Source organism: Cucumis sativus, chromosome 3 (genome assembly GCF_000004075.3).
Source record: "Cucumis sativus cultivar 9930 chromosome 3, Cucumber_9930_V3, whole genome shotgun sequence".
Taxonomy (NCBI): domain Eukaryota; kingdom Viridiplantae; phylum Streptophyta; class Magnoliopsida; order Cucurbitales; family Cucurbitaceae; genus Cucumis; species Cucumis sativus.
This window is the reverse complement of record NC_026657.2, coordinates 34,690,029-34,705,248: the sequence shown is the minus strand read 5'-3', so window position 1 is coordinate 34,705,248 and position 15,220 is coordinate 34,690,029. Positions and strand designations below refer to the sequence as shown.

At 28.1% G+C, this 15,220-nt stretch overlaps 2 protein-coding genes across 3 annotated transcripts; both read left to right on the top strand.

Moving 5' to 3' along the window:
* The first annotated feature begins 1,796 nt into the window (after nt 1-1,796).
* On the top strand, nt 1,797-4,596 carry LOC101219482 (LOB domain-containing protein 25). Of its 2 annotated transcripts, none has more exons than XM_004141148.3 (2): nt 1,797-1,991; nt 3,897-4,596. In XM_004141148.3, the coding sequence occupies exons 1-2, from the start codon at nt 1,942-1,944 to the stop codon at nt 4,432-4,434; spliced, it is 588 nt and encodes a 195-aa protein (XP_004141196.1). In that variant the 5' UTR covers nt 1,797-1,941; the 3' UTR covers nt 4,435-4,596. The 2 variants fall into 2 exon arrangements, with proteins under 2 accessions (XP_004141196.1, XP_011652293.1); XM_011653991.2 differs by lacking the exon at nt 1,797-1,991 and adding an exon at nt 3,603-3,715.
* Nucleotides 4,597-14,014: 9,418 nt separating this feature from the next.
* LOC101217740 (oleosin 18.2 kDa) lies at nt 14,015-15,214 on the top strand. Its single transcript, XM_011653990.2, has one exon. The coding sequence runs from the start codon at nt 14,378-14,380 to the stop codon at nt 14,987-14,989; it is 612 nt and encodes a 203-aa protein (XP_011652292.1). The 5' UTR covers nt 14,015-14,377; the 3' UTR covers nt 14,990-15,214.
* The last annotated feature ends 6 nt before the right edge of the window (nt 15,215-15,220 follow it).

Sequence of the window (15,220 nt, the reverse complement as noted above, 5' to 3'; positions counted from 1 at the left end):
AGATTTATGCAAAAAAAAAAAAAAAGTGTACATGCCTTCAAATACTATTTTTAACAGTAATTATTACGACCTAATCTCTGATTTCGATAATGGTTGTACTAATTAAAAAAAATGTTTACACCAACAATTTATTAATTTTTGTGTAACAAAAAAGTTTAGTTTTATATCACAATTTTTAATCTACATAGGAATATTCCCTCATCTCTCCATATTAAGTGCATGCATAGTAAAAGAGAAAAAGAAATAGAAATGCCCATTTCAATAATGATGATTGAGTATAGATCAAATCATCCACTATCTCACCAAATTGAGAGGGAAAAAAAATAGGGTCAACCATTAAATAGTTAATTGAATACATAAATATCAAAATATTTATTTTTAGTTCATGTAGAATGGAGATTCAAAGATTTAATTTTGAGCTTGTATACGTTAATTAGTTGATCTACCTATATATATATATTCGGGTCGATAAGAATTTAGTTTATCGGGAATAAAATAGTATATTATTCTTTTTCGTTTTTTCTATAAAAAAAATAACAAGTTGTCCTTAAACAAGTATGTCTAATTAAGATAAAAAAAACGTAGCAAGTTCAAAGGTTAGGTTAAATTAGACCTAATCTTTTTAGTATAATTATTATGGACAGTAAAATTAAATTAATTTGTTTATAAAATATGATAATAGATTTTGTTATATTTCGTAAATATTTTTATTATTTTGCTACTTTTTAAACGTTAATTTGCATCTATATAAGATAATAATGTTTTAATTTAATACATACTTTTAAGTTCGAAATTTACATATCGTGGAGATATGAATTGAAGAATCTTATATTTTAATAAAAAGATATCTAATTAAATTATTCTCAAATTTTCTCCTATATAATAAAAACAAAAGATTTTTTAAATAAATGAACAATTAATTATAGAAACACAAAATAGAATATAGATTGTAAATGAAAAATGAAATAATAGTAACACTTGCCATCATATCTTAAGGTTAGTATTTACCAAACACATATGTTTGGAAGCATATAATTTATAATGTTCTTCTCATTGAAGGTAATTTTGAAATGGTTATGAACATATTTGACATAGATATTTTCATAAGGTATTTCTTCATATCTTATAACAAAAATATTTACACGAATATTTTAGAGAGTTTGAAATTGTCATCATTTGCAAATTATTTAAGTATTAAATGTAATATTTTAATTACACTATGTTATTATACGTTAATTTAGTTTATATTGTTAATTTTCATATATGTAAAAGCCAATTACTCGACTTGTATATCTACGTTAAGTATTTAACAAATGTTTTCTACTAGTTTGAAACCCTAATATTAGTTAGAAGTTTCATGAACATTATCTATATATATATATATATTTCAGTTCTCTATTTTCGGAAATCTACATCATTCGTGCAACAATAATAAACTCTATGTTAAGACTAAAAGAGATATAATAATTTTGAACCCTCAAAATATAAATTTAACGGTACTGTATAATCGGTATAATATTAATGTAAGCAAAAAATTGTAGCGACATGGAATTACCTAATTAACGTCAAAGTTGTTGGATAGAGAGAATATTGACATTATTGTTCATCTCCTTTCAACTTTATGTCTCTTAATTATTTATTACCTTTTTCTCTCCATCTCTCCTTACTTTCTCAAATTTGTTTAAAAAAGATGGAAAAATAAAATTCCCTTTGCCTTCTCTCTCTCTTACCCTTTTGTGAAATTATCACTATTTGTTGAAGGTTTTTTTCTACTCTCTCCTTTATATCACCCATTAGGGTTTTCTTTCTCTCTCTCTCTCACATGTAAACATTATTTAGGGATATCCCATAAATAAAGTTTGTTCCTTTTTTTTTTCTTTCTCTCTCCCTCTCTTTTTCTATGGCTTCAACTTCATTTTGCTTAAGGTTTCCATACAAGAGATGTTGAAACAACAGCTTACAGAAAGGAGAGAAAGGGGAAAAAATTATTGGTAACAAACCCTTTTTAATTATTTGTTTAATTTCGATCAATCTACTTATTTTTCTTTTTTTTTTGAAATTAATTCATTTTCTCTCTCACATCATCATCAATATTGATCTCTCTCTCCTCTAGATCTCCTCAACTCACTAATTGAGTGTTTCTTAATATTTTGGGGGAGGGGAGTTTTCGTTAGATTAGAACGAAACACGTCCAACTATCTCTAATTACATGAAAAACCTTGAAACTAAAAGTTAAGCTACGAGACGTGGGAGGCGCCATATAACATATTTAAGGTATTTTTTTAAAAAAAAATCAAAACTTTGATTAGACTTTGATGATCTAAATGAGTGTACGAGAGAGAGAGAATAGGTGTTGGTGGGTATGGAAGGGAGATGATTATAGGGAAGGGGACCTTTTAGATTTGATGAAGAGTAGAGAAAATTCAAGTTTGGTGTAGGAGAGAGAAAAGGAGAGAAAGAGAAGACAAAGAGGTAAGGGGAGGAGAGAGAAATTAGGGGCATTTTAATTAATTTTGATTCACTTAGGGACAAGAAACATGCATTGAGGGCTATGTTGCCCTTTGCCTTTAGGGATGCAATTAGGGGAAGGCCAAGTGACCTTCCACCAAATTTTATACAAAACCCTCAACTTTCAACAGGGAAAACCCTATCTTTTTCTTCTTCTTTCTCTCTCTCTCTCTATTTTTTTTTCTTTTCAAACTATCATGTGTTTAATTTAGAGCAATATATATGAAAATTGCAAGTTATAACATTTCTAGTTTTACCACTTTGATAAAGCTTTGTAAATCAAAAGGAATATATATATATATATATATCAAACTTATGCACATATGACCAATAAATAGAAATGTGTATGTTTAAATGTTTGGTTGGTGGGGTAAATAAAAGCTTGTGTAATTAGGTAAACTCAAGATGAAAAAAAAAAGAAAAAAGATCACACCCTTGTCATATATATATATATATATATACATAGAAAAAATTGAACAATGAAAAGAAAGATCCAAACTTCTAAAGTCAAGTGTTCATGCTCCATACTAGTTGAAGCTATATGCTAAAAAAAAGCAAAATTTACATATATTTATTTCGTGGTGAAATTAACTGTTAACTATATTTATACGTAAATTAAAGTTTATTTTATTTGATATTTTCACACTTATTTATTGGACTCTCTCAAATTCTATTATGTTCTTAATCTAGTTTGAGACGATGTTCAGATACATAATTACTGAGATATTCATCTCCTTCATTGATTTCTTGTTAAAAGAAAGGCTGTTTGATCCCAAACCCTATTCCCAAATATTCCAAATGAAATTATGAGCGAGTCAAATAATCCTAAAAGATTATATACGTACATATATGTATATGTAAGAAAACAATACAGAAAAGAGTGTGTGTGGTCTAGAAATCACCTAAGAGATTAACCCATAATTAAATGAAAACTTAGTTATAAAAGAAGTCTTCAAATGGTAAGAAAGACGGCTCTGACAGATCCAAAAGAAAGGTACAAAAAAATTAGGATGTCGCATAGCTGTAACATGAAAATTCAGCAGTTGTTGTATTGTATCTTTGTGTTTTTTTTTTTCAAAACAATTTTCATATTTAAAACCATCAATTTCTGGTGATCTTAAATTAATAAACTACTCCTTATCCTCTCTTTCTCTCTCTCTCTAAACCTATACAAGATCTTCAAAATTCAGCCTAAGATTCATCGAAGGTTCAACTTTTACACACCCCCATCTCATAAGAAATTAATCAAACCTTTTCTTCTTATACAACTAATTTTAATTTTCTATGTAATATGTTAACAAAGAAAATGTAATTCTGATGTCTATTTGTTTCTCTCTTTGTTCTTTGAGTTATCTTAATTTCCTGTTTTTAATCCTTTTCATTTGTAGGAAGATGTCTTCTTCCACCTACTCTAATTCTCCTTGTGCAGCCTGCAAGTTCCTACGTCGAAAATGCCTACCAGATTGTGTTTTTGCGCCATATTTTCCGCCCGAAGAGCCTCAAAAGTTTGCTAATGTTCACAAGATCTTTGGTGCCAGTAATGTCAGCAAACTGTTGAATGAAGTCCAGCCGCATCAGCGGGAGGATGCTGTGAACTCGCTCGCTTACGAGGCCGAGGCAAGGATGAAAGACCCTGTGTATGGCTGCGTTGGCGCCATCTCTATACTCCAAAGGCAAGTCATCAAGCTCCAAAAAGAGCTCGATGCTACTAACGCCGACCTCATTCGCTATGCCTGCAGTGAAATCCCAGCCCCATCTCCGTCTTCATCGTCGCAATATGCTCGAAGGTCGTCATCAACAAGCCACGAGGGAAGCTCGTCTACCTCTAGCTATGGTCATTACTATACTGGTCTCTACTTTTCTCCATGGAGTAACAACAATAATGGCCCTTGTGGAGATGGCCATGACAAAGGAGAATACAAGTAAATATTTTTCAATTGATATATCATTATCTCTATAATTTGAATCATCACAAGGAGGGATAATATCATATGCTGATATGGGTGTGAAAGTTCTATGATATTTTGATCATAAATACAATCGATAATTACAAATCATATCTATTGTATTCGTCTAGTTTGTGAGCTATATCTCTACAATTTGAAAAATGATTTCAAACATTCTTGTAATATGCAGAATCTAAAAATCAGAAATACCCTTTTATTGAATATCATGACATCATATCTGTGATATATAAAGAATAAGTCTCGTATAACCATTTTTGTTAAACTTAACTTAATGAAAGGGATATGATCATTTGAAAATCATAAGAATCTTTGAAATCATTTTTAAAGTTCAAGAGATATGAGTTTTAAAATAGACAAAAGTATATGAAGTTGTAATTTGCAATTATCTTGATATATATAAATATAAAAAACATATATAAGTATATTTTATAATTAAGGTTTGCCCATACCCTTGTAGGGTGTGTCTCTATCTTAGATACCTCTTTATTATCTTAACTTATTTTTATATATAATTTTGTAGGGTGGTTTCCTTTAATTTTTAATTTGAGTATATTTATAACTTTTTTTAATCACTTATTATTACTCTTACATTTTTTAAATAGTAAAAAAAATTCATAATATTTGTGATTGAAGGGATGCAACGCCAAATATTACTCATTTATTTACTCTCTTTTCACCATTTTTACAGAAGCGTTTGAATTGTTAGTAAAACTTTAAAAAAAAAATGTTATTATGTTTTAATAGTTTTCAAATTTTCTTAGATGATAAATAAAAAAACATAAATAGAACAATTTTTTTGAATAAAAAAATTATTGAGCATGATCTAATTTAATAACATGAAATTAATCTCTCTCACGTATCGATGAAAGGATTGGCATAAAGAAAGTGCTGTTTGTTGATAAAATGACGTGATGTATATGTCGTTTAAGACTAAAATGTGACATTCGTATGAAATGAATTTTGAAATAAAGTATATTAATGTCAAACAAGTTTGAAAGCAACCGCACAATATGAGATTTTAATGATGCATTTATAAGTTATATTTTTGGATTATTTCATAAAAGAAAAAAAGTTATGTTTTTGTTTTCTCCTTTATATATTTTGGCAGTGTATATGTTAAATTTGTATTTATCATTAAAAAGATCGTATAAATCATTGATCTATATTGAAGTATATATAGGTGTGTATTAAACGTTCATAGAATAAAGTATGGATTGAATCATTGATCTATATACCTTTGTTTTCTTTCATTCTTTCTTTCTTTCTTTAAATTTGTTGGCCTATTGTTTAGACAAAACTTCAACAACAACAACAAAAAAAGGAAATTCTATCACCTTTGTTTTCCCTTTTAGGGAATCAAATCTTTAAATATTTTATATTACCAACTTGCTAAATTTGCCTTTATGTTCCCTTTACAAAAATGAAAAGAAAAAGAATGAAAAAAAAAATGTTTGGTGGAGATTAAAACTGTAATTTTGTTGACTTTGGTTCTTAAAAAGTGTCAAGAGAGAAAAAAAAAAACCCTAAACATGAAGAAATTAAAAGTCTATTACCTATGTTATATCATCTCAAATTTGTCCTTATTTAAATTGAAGTCAAGAGAGGTCGTTATTTAAAAACTAATTAAGTTTCTTATTACAAATTTGAATTTAAATAAAGATTTGAATTTAAAACTTCTCCCAACTTATAAGTTGACTCGACCTAGTTCTTGTTAGCTAATTAAAACTTAATTTAACTATTTTTTTAGAGGTCTTGTTTCATAATCATATGATATTTAATTAACTTTAAAAAAAATTTAGAACTAAATTTATAAATTAAATTATAGGAAAATTGTTGTGGATAGTAAAAAAAATGAAACGATTTGCAAATTATTTAAATTATAGTAAAAATTAAAATTAAAACGAGTGAATTGGATAAATTTTGTCAATATTTTACTATTTTTTTAAAATGCATCTAAATTATACTAGAAATATATTTTACCTTGTTGTCTGCTTTCTTCAGTATTTCAAATAAAACAAACCAATATTTTTTTAAAAAAATTAAAATATATCTTTGACAAAAATTGGAAATTAATTAAGAAATTCAAATATTCCTTTAAAAAATGTAAAAATTATAGTGAAAGTTTGGGAAAAAAATAAAATCTAAAAAGTAGAATTTGTTACAAAAAAAACAAGACTTATATTATTTTAAGTTAGTTTAGATTTTTGTATGCATTTGTTATTGATTATTTAAATTAGTTTAGAATGGTTTCTATAATAAAAATAATTTGAAAGTGAAAAATATTCGAATTGGAAGCGTAAATTTAGGTTATTATATTGTTTTTATATCGAAAAGTTGGTGAGTACATATGGGCTATAAGGTGATGTAAAAAGAAAATCTCATAGGTGTGGACTCCTCGTTTGGAATGAATCATTGTTGGAGAGTGCATCTCTTTGACCTAACCATATAGGATCAAATATTATTTTTATAGTACATAGGATTAATTAATTAATTAATTATATAGTTCCCCTCTCATAAATATACACGTTTTAAATTTTTTGAAATTTTTGCAAATTAAATGCTTTATATGTTTGCAAATTATAGTGTTTCCTCTGTCGCTATCAATTTAAATGTTTTCTAACTTTTTGTTGTGAGTTTAGCTCTAGTTCTTTAGCTTCTCGCGCTGTCTTTTGGCTTTTGTCCCTTGCTGTAATTGTACTAATTCTTCCTATATTAATGAAAGGCAGATGATGAGAGTGCTAAAGAGGTGTCCACCTAGTGGAAATGTTTGGGTACACCTATTGACCCAACCTATCTTTTTTTTAAAAAAAAAATTAGAATTTTATTTGTAACAAATAATATAGTCTAAAAATAATTGTTTACGATTTAATTTCTAAACTTTGGTAATCATTTTGATATTTTTAAATATTTTTTGTTTATTTATTAGAAACAAAAACTATGTTAATTAGTTTTGTTTTCTGTTTTTAAAAACAAAATGATTTTTTTTCATTTTTAATTTTTTTGTAATTTTAAAATCAATCTTAAAAAAAAGTAAATTAGTTACCAAACATCTATATTTTTTTAATCAATTTAAGAAAACAAAAAAACAGATTACTAAACATATAGGTATCTATTTGCCTATATTATTAAATTATAATATTGATTTTCTTATTATAAAGTTTTTCTTTTGAAATTTAAAAAAGTATATGTACTAAAGTGTTACGTAATATTACATCAAATAAAAGTTGAACACCTAAATTGTTACTTTCAATCCGAGTCTAACGTAGGGATAAATAACGAAAATAATTATTTTAAAAGTCCATAGTTATTAGATTTTCTATATTATTGCAGTTGTTCAACTATATATCTGTGGAAGAGAGTAAGGTATTTCTTCACAAAATAATTCAACAAATTCAACGATAATAAAGGAATTGGAATATGATAATAGATATAATTTAAGTTGGATGGAAAATAATAATAATGATGATGATAGGTGTTTTAGTTTGTTAAAAATGGTTATTTTAATTTGATATAAATAGTAATATTCTCTATTATTAATTATTATTGTGTGTAAAACAATAGGAATTTTTTATATGGAAGTTTATAGCAATTAATTGTGATTAGATATATACCCTATTGGATTCTAAACATATATATACAGTTGGTTAAAATTCATATCATTGATATAGAAAAACTGTATGATTTGAATTCCACCAAATTATTTTGATTTTATTTTTTTATTGGCTAGTTTTGAAATTATAATCTTGGTTTTAAATTTTTGATTCGGGTTAGGTACATTAATCATCGACTTGAGTTGTACTTAGATTGTTTAAAAACCAAGAAGTTAGTTGTCAAATATCACAAACCAAATTTATTTACAACAGAATTATAGTAGTTTGTATATTTCACTTTCACGTAAAAAGAGTTAAAAAAAAACGATCATATTATATAACGATCATCACTTTGAACGGATAGATGACGTTAAAAGGCTTTGTTCGAGTGTTAAAAAGTATGTTGTGAACGTGGCCGACATGATTGTTCAAGTATTCTAACTAGTCGTTTAAGGTTCATTAATTTGTCTTCTTACAAGTTTCTAATTCTCTATTTAGATGCAACGTGTATAACATGTGAAAACGCAATCCGAATATTTATATCAAGTTTGTGCATGTCAAAATCAAAGAAACGTAATATTATCGATACAAAGATATATCCGATTTGAAGTCTCTCGAAAAGAGGTAGTGCATATGATAATGGTATGTTGGGCGGAGGTGGCACTTGGCCTAGATAATTCAATTCGATCATAATATCGAAACAAAGGTATGCCTTGATTATTGTTCATCATTATAAACAAAGTACTTGTCACTTAATTTGGTGATCATCACATGACAATGTCACATGTGAGCTGCTTTGGGTTCATCTTACGGGTTTGTAGTTTATTATGTTAAGTGATTGGACAAATTAAACCCACACAATTATAATTCTTTATTTATTTAGACACTGATTAATCATGAAAAAACACCAAGAGTTTGTAACTATATTTTGCTATTTATTTTTAATCTTAGTTTAAATTTTCCATGCATTTTAAAAACTATTCATACTATTTAAAAAAAAGTTCAAATTTACAAAATTTAAGTTGAGAATAAATTAAAATAAAATAATATTAATAACATTTGTACGGATTGCTAAACAATATTCTAATTGTCTATACCATAAATATCAAAATTGCTATAAATATTTACAAATATAGAAAAATGTCACGTAACCAAATAATAATAGACTATTAATTAATATACATGTAATAGTCTATAGAAGTTTATTAATAATAGACAAAATTTAAATACATAGTTATTTCACTTTGCTACATATAACCTTTCGTAAGAAAAGAATAGCGAATGCATTACTTGATGGTCCCTCTAAAATCTCTCTAATTTCAACCGTAATTTTATAACCTAAGTACCATTTTTTAAAAAAAGTAATAAAATTAATTAATTATTTACACTTCATAGAAAGAAAAAACCAGTAAACTACGTATTTAATTTTTTTTCGAAGTATAAATATTTTGTTCATTATACTATTTTACTCCAACAAAAATATACAATATAATAGGTAATTATAATTGATGACAATTTTATGAATAATAATCAAGTAAAAAATTATAAATATAATAAACTCTATCCATGATTGTCTATCGTAAATAGATCGATATATGCATCAATTTTTTTACGTATTTTATAATATTTACAATTTTTTTAAATTATTGTTATATATTTAATTAGAAAAGTCGACGAATAACTGAGTTTAATGCATGACCGAGGCAAATAAATTAAAATAGATGGGGGAGGAGGGACCCAGAAGAAGAGCCCTAAAAAGTGGTACACCGAACCCTATAAGCATTCCCTATTGTTACCTATTTGTCTTACGGCTACGACACCAAGACGTGCCCTTTCCCAACCACCCCACCCTAACGCCTAACCCAAACACTCTCCTCCTTATTAACTCTTTCCTTCTTTCACCATTTCTTTCTTTTCCTTTTTAATTATTACATTCCCTCCTCTTTACTCTCCAATTTTTACATTTTTCTAATTTTAGGGTTTAGGTTTATGTCTAGAAGCCTATAAGCTTATTGTTTTAAATAATTTTAACGATTTTGTCGTTTATAATTACAATAATTTTCTTGCTGTTTCAATGAATGTTGAAGTTTCATACTCAAAAGAATGGCTTTTGGTATGAGGATTGTTAGAAGAGATAAGAAATGGAGATTTTGAGTTAAGGACTAAAACTGAAGAGGTAGTGAGCATAATAATGTTCGATAAGATATGATGAAATGATAAGAACGACAAAAATGAGATTGTAATTAGGGTTTGATTTGATTGATGAGATGTGGAGGAATCCCCCAATCCTTCATAGACTCATAGTGGGCTTCCCACATGCGACCCTTTATTTCAACATAATTCTCACGTCTTGTCATCCTAATATCTCTCTCTCTCTTTCTCTCTTTCTTTCTTTCTTATTTCCAAACATATCATAACTATAATTTACATTTTTACCTTTTCTATTTTCAAAATTAAGCTTTAAAAGTGTTCTCAAACTTACAATTTTTACGATAATATAAGTTCGAGGGTAGAATTTAACGTAAAGTTTAGTTTTTACATTTAAAAGTTTGAGATATGATTGTGACCATTGTCATATCTTCATTACTCAATTTTAAGTATTTGATTATTTTAATTAATTCTATTTTTCTCCACAAAGGGAAAAAAAAAAACGAACTTATAAATTTGTGCTTAACCTCGACTCTAGTTCGTTGGTTTTAAATTAATCGAAACATCTAGTATATCTAAAGAATAATTTACTTCCAAAACTAATATTAGAGATGAATGACTTGAATATAATTCATTTTGAGTTTGATATATTTGTATGACGTCTAACCTAATGCAATTTTCAATTTAGGGTTAGAGTCGAGATGGAAACAAATCAATCTTTTTCGCGAAGAAGAACAAGTTATTTCACTACCTAGCCTTATTGTCACACTTCTAATCTCTTCCTTTACATTTATGATATAAATGTTTGTATAATAAAGTATTTGGTAGTTAAACACTTTGGACACTCTTTTCAAATTTTAAACAATTTAGTTTTTCATATTTTCAAGTTTACAACAACTTAATTCCAAACATGAGGTATCTCATTTAATTGAAATTAAATGTAAACTTTAACTATGGAACGATTTAGCCTTTCTAATTTTCAAAACACATTTGAGGGACTCCAGGCAAGTTTATCAAGCCATATATGAAATTGCTTAGGCTTTTTTTTTTTGTTTTATTTCTTCCATTCACTTGTGCAAGTCTTTTCACTCTTAGGTATGAAAAATAGTTAAGTTTTCAGAAATATTCCAAACTCAAAATTTGGTCGGTTGAATGATTTGAGTTTTGATTAAATGAGGTGATAGCAAATATAAAGTTCTCAGTTACTATAGAATTGTTTAGTCATTCTTTAGTAAAAAAAATGACCTCCGAAAATTATGGTAAACCTCAACTTTTGGTTGGTTTTAATTAATTCAACCATTTACCATTAATAATTACTATTTGATTTGATTTGATACCATTTGTTTTTAGAAAACTTGTGTGTTTGGGAAAAAGTCTTGCCATTTTTTTTTTTTACCAACAAAATAAAAAGGAGGGAAATTTCACATTTTTAATGGAATATTTTGAATTTAAGATTATGGTGGTTTAAAGAACTTGAGGTTGACTAAATGAGAAGATGGTGAAATTATGTTCATATATATATATATATATATATATATATTATTCTTCTCATGATAGAATTCCAAGTATTTGATCATTTTAAGTAATTCGTTTTTTTGTTAAGAAAAGACCCCCAAAAATTATGGTCTACCACACACTTTAAGAAAATAATTTAATATTTTTTAGTTAAATATGTAGTAGCTAACTTTTAATTATTTCTTCAAGTAGATTCCTGGAAGATTATATATATATATATATATATATATATATATATATATATATATATATATATATATATATATATATTAATTTGATGTGTATGAATGGTCCAAATCAAAACTATTTACTTCATTGAAAAAATGGCGTTTTAGCTTTTGGTTAGAAAAAGTTGGTTGTGTGTTTTTCTTTTTCCTTTGACTAAGTATTTTGAAATTTGATTCTAGCAGTTAAGAAGACTAGAGAATTAGTTAAATGAGACCATCATCAAATTTTGGATCCTAATTTAGGCTTATTTTTAATCATTTATAGGGTAAACATTTCATGTCACTGATGGGGATGGTTTTTTGAAATTATTAGATGTAGAAAATGGTTGGATATGTACAGTTATAGTATGGTTGTATCAAAATAAGTTTTGTACAATAAATTATAGAGGAAGAACTATTCCTAAATAGTGAGATTGACAAATAGAAGGCTTTATATTTATTTCAAAATATAACCTTATTAGAATCAGTATCTTATTAGCTTTTCAATAATTACAGATAAATGTATTTCTAATTGATTATTGGTAACCAATATTTTGATCAAGTTCTAATAAATATATGTACAATTAATATTCTAACTTATATAAACATATATATATATATATTATATTGCGGTGTTCTATAAATGAAGTTGAAGGTGTGACGATTGGAAAAGTGAAAATGACAATGTGGGCCGAGGTACTACACTTGGCCCATTTTTGTTCCAAATTTTACGGCCCAAATAGAGGTCTACTTGGAAATATTATGGTATTTATTTTTTCGTAATTAGGAGTTTCTTAAAATAATTTAAATTTTAAAAGTTGTCATTTAAGATAACTTTTAAAATTTAAATTATTTAAAATATAGCTAGCAAAATAGACTACTACATATATTATTATAAACATGCAATCTTTCTTAATCTTTCACAAAGCATAAAGATATTGTATAGCAATATTTTGTAAATACTCTATTCTAATACATTTTCACATTTTATATAAAACATTTTTTACAGTGAACATTGCTTGCGTCTCGCAATTAGTTAATGTTTTGCTCTTGATTATTTGTTTGTTAATTAGAAGAGAGATAGTCGAAATAATATGAACACACATTATTGTTTAAATTTTTTTAAAAAAAAGTTACTAAAAGTTAGAATATACAATTTGGTTCCTTGAGAAGCATGCCAGTGCATAAACTATAAATTAATTTTCTTTTGAGAAAAAAATTTAAAGATTGTTAAGAAGTGGCATGATCCTATGTGAAACTACTTTTAAAAGTTGTATAAATAAACACAAATTTGTTGGCATGAAATATAAAATTTGTTTACCGTCACTAAGTGTACACGATTAGATTCAATCCAATTTCGGACAAAACCAAGACTAACTGGAAGTGATTAGTTTATATTTTGCATGAATCGACAAAGACCGACTTACCTCATTCTACTTTTTGAACTGAACCGACCTCATTAGGTTCAAGTTGGTTAAAACCGAATTTTTCCTAAGCTTCTTTGTCAAATGATTACATTTTTGCTCTCAATTTAAGTCTTGGAAGGTTTAACCAATTGCACAACGAGTTCGAAGAAAGAGCTGCTGGATTGTATTTTTTTAAGAAGTTAAAGCCTATCGCCTTTTGTGTAATTGTTTATTTCAAATTGTCATTTAAAGCTTGGTTCTTACATATTTCTTTAAGAATAAAATAACATTTAATCCATTAGACTTTAATTAAAATAAATAGGATAGTATAGTGTGTTTTCAAAGGGAGAAATTCAATAAAACCAAAACACTTGTTGCACTCCCATATTTCCCTCTAAATTTACACTATTAACAATACCATGTAAAAACGTCACTCAGTTTAATTCAACCCTTGCGTTCAATACCATCAAATAGGAACTTAAGGATCAGCTATAGCTATTTTGAGTTCTCAAAATCATGCTCATGAATGGTACTTCTAGTTGACTTTTATTTTGTTATCTTCTTTTTAGAGCTAAGAAAACAAAATTATCGGTATCAAGATGTAAATTCACACTTATCAGTCCTTAAATACCATAAACGTTCTTTAACCTTTTGAACTTTTTTCTTGAAATTTTTAAGGAGTCGAACTATGTTGAAATTGAAGTAGAGATATATTATCTATTAAAAATGACATCATTTTAGGACAAAGTAAGGGTGAGCAGCAGATGCATAAACTTCTATTTCTCCCCTAAATAACCTTTTTTCACTTTCCTCCACAACTAAAATTTACATCTCAACCAAAACCATTCCCCCTTAAATAAAAATTGACTTGACATAAAATTTACTGCACCAGAAAGAAACAGACGATTGTGTACAAAGATTTGTACAATTCTCCTTCATGCACACTGCAAAGTTGCCATTTATCTATCTAAACTTTATATCTTTTGATATATATAATAAATATATCGTTTATAGGCTCCAAGTGAAACTTGTTCCCCATGCAAAGCCCCTACTCACCATCTCACATGTTACGTGTCACCATTTTGCCAATCCCACCTCCATTTATAAACACCATCCAATATGTCTTTCTTCCTTCAACTTTTATTTTCCGTTTTTCCTTTCACTTAAGCAAAATGGCTGACCGTCCACAACCACACCAGCTCCAAGTCCACCCTCAACGCCGCTACGACGACGTCGGAGCTAAGGGGCGAGGAGGCCCTTCAGCCTCCACAATCCTCGCCGTCGTAACCCTTGTTCCTCTCGGTGGCTCGCTACTTGGACTCGCCGGTTTGACTCTAGCAGCCACGCTATTTGGCTTGGCCGTGTCTACCCCTGTATTCATCATCTTCAGCCCCATTCTAGTGCCAGCAATCTTAACCATTGGTCTGGCTGTCCTTGCCTTTTTGACCTCTGGGGCATTTGGGCTGACAGCTCTCTCTTCGCTCACATGGGCTTTCAACTACCTACGTCGAGCGACCGGGTTTATGCCTGATCAGATTGATCAAGCAAAGAGGCGCATGCAGGATATGGCTGGTTATGTGGGGCAGAAGACAAAGGACCTGGGGCAGGAGATTCAAAGCAGGACCCAAGAACAAGGGAGGAGGACGTGAATGGAAGAAGTTGAAGGGAAATGGCTGAGTTATGTTCGAGTCCCGTAGCAATGTCAATGTCGGAATTGTAGGTGTTGAGTGTTTTCTTTTGAGTAATCCTAGGATAGTTCACTTTTGAGCTACTTCTAGAATGCTGGCTTTGGTTTGCATTTCTACTATTTCAGTGTATTACTGCTTGCTTCTATCACTTTGTTATTACTTATTAGACATGCATTGGTCGTTAAACCTATT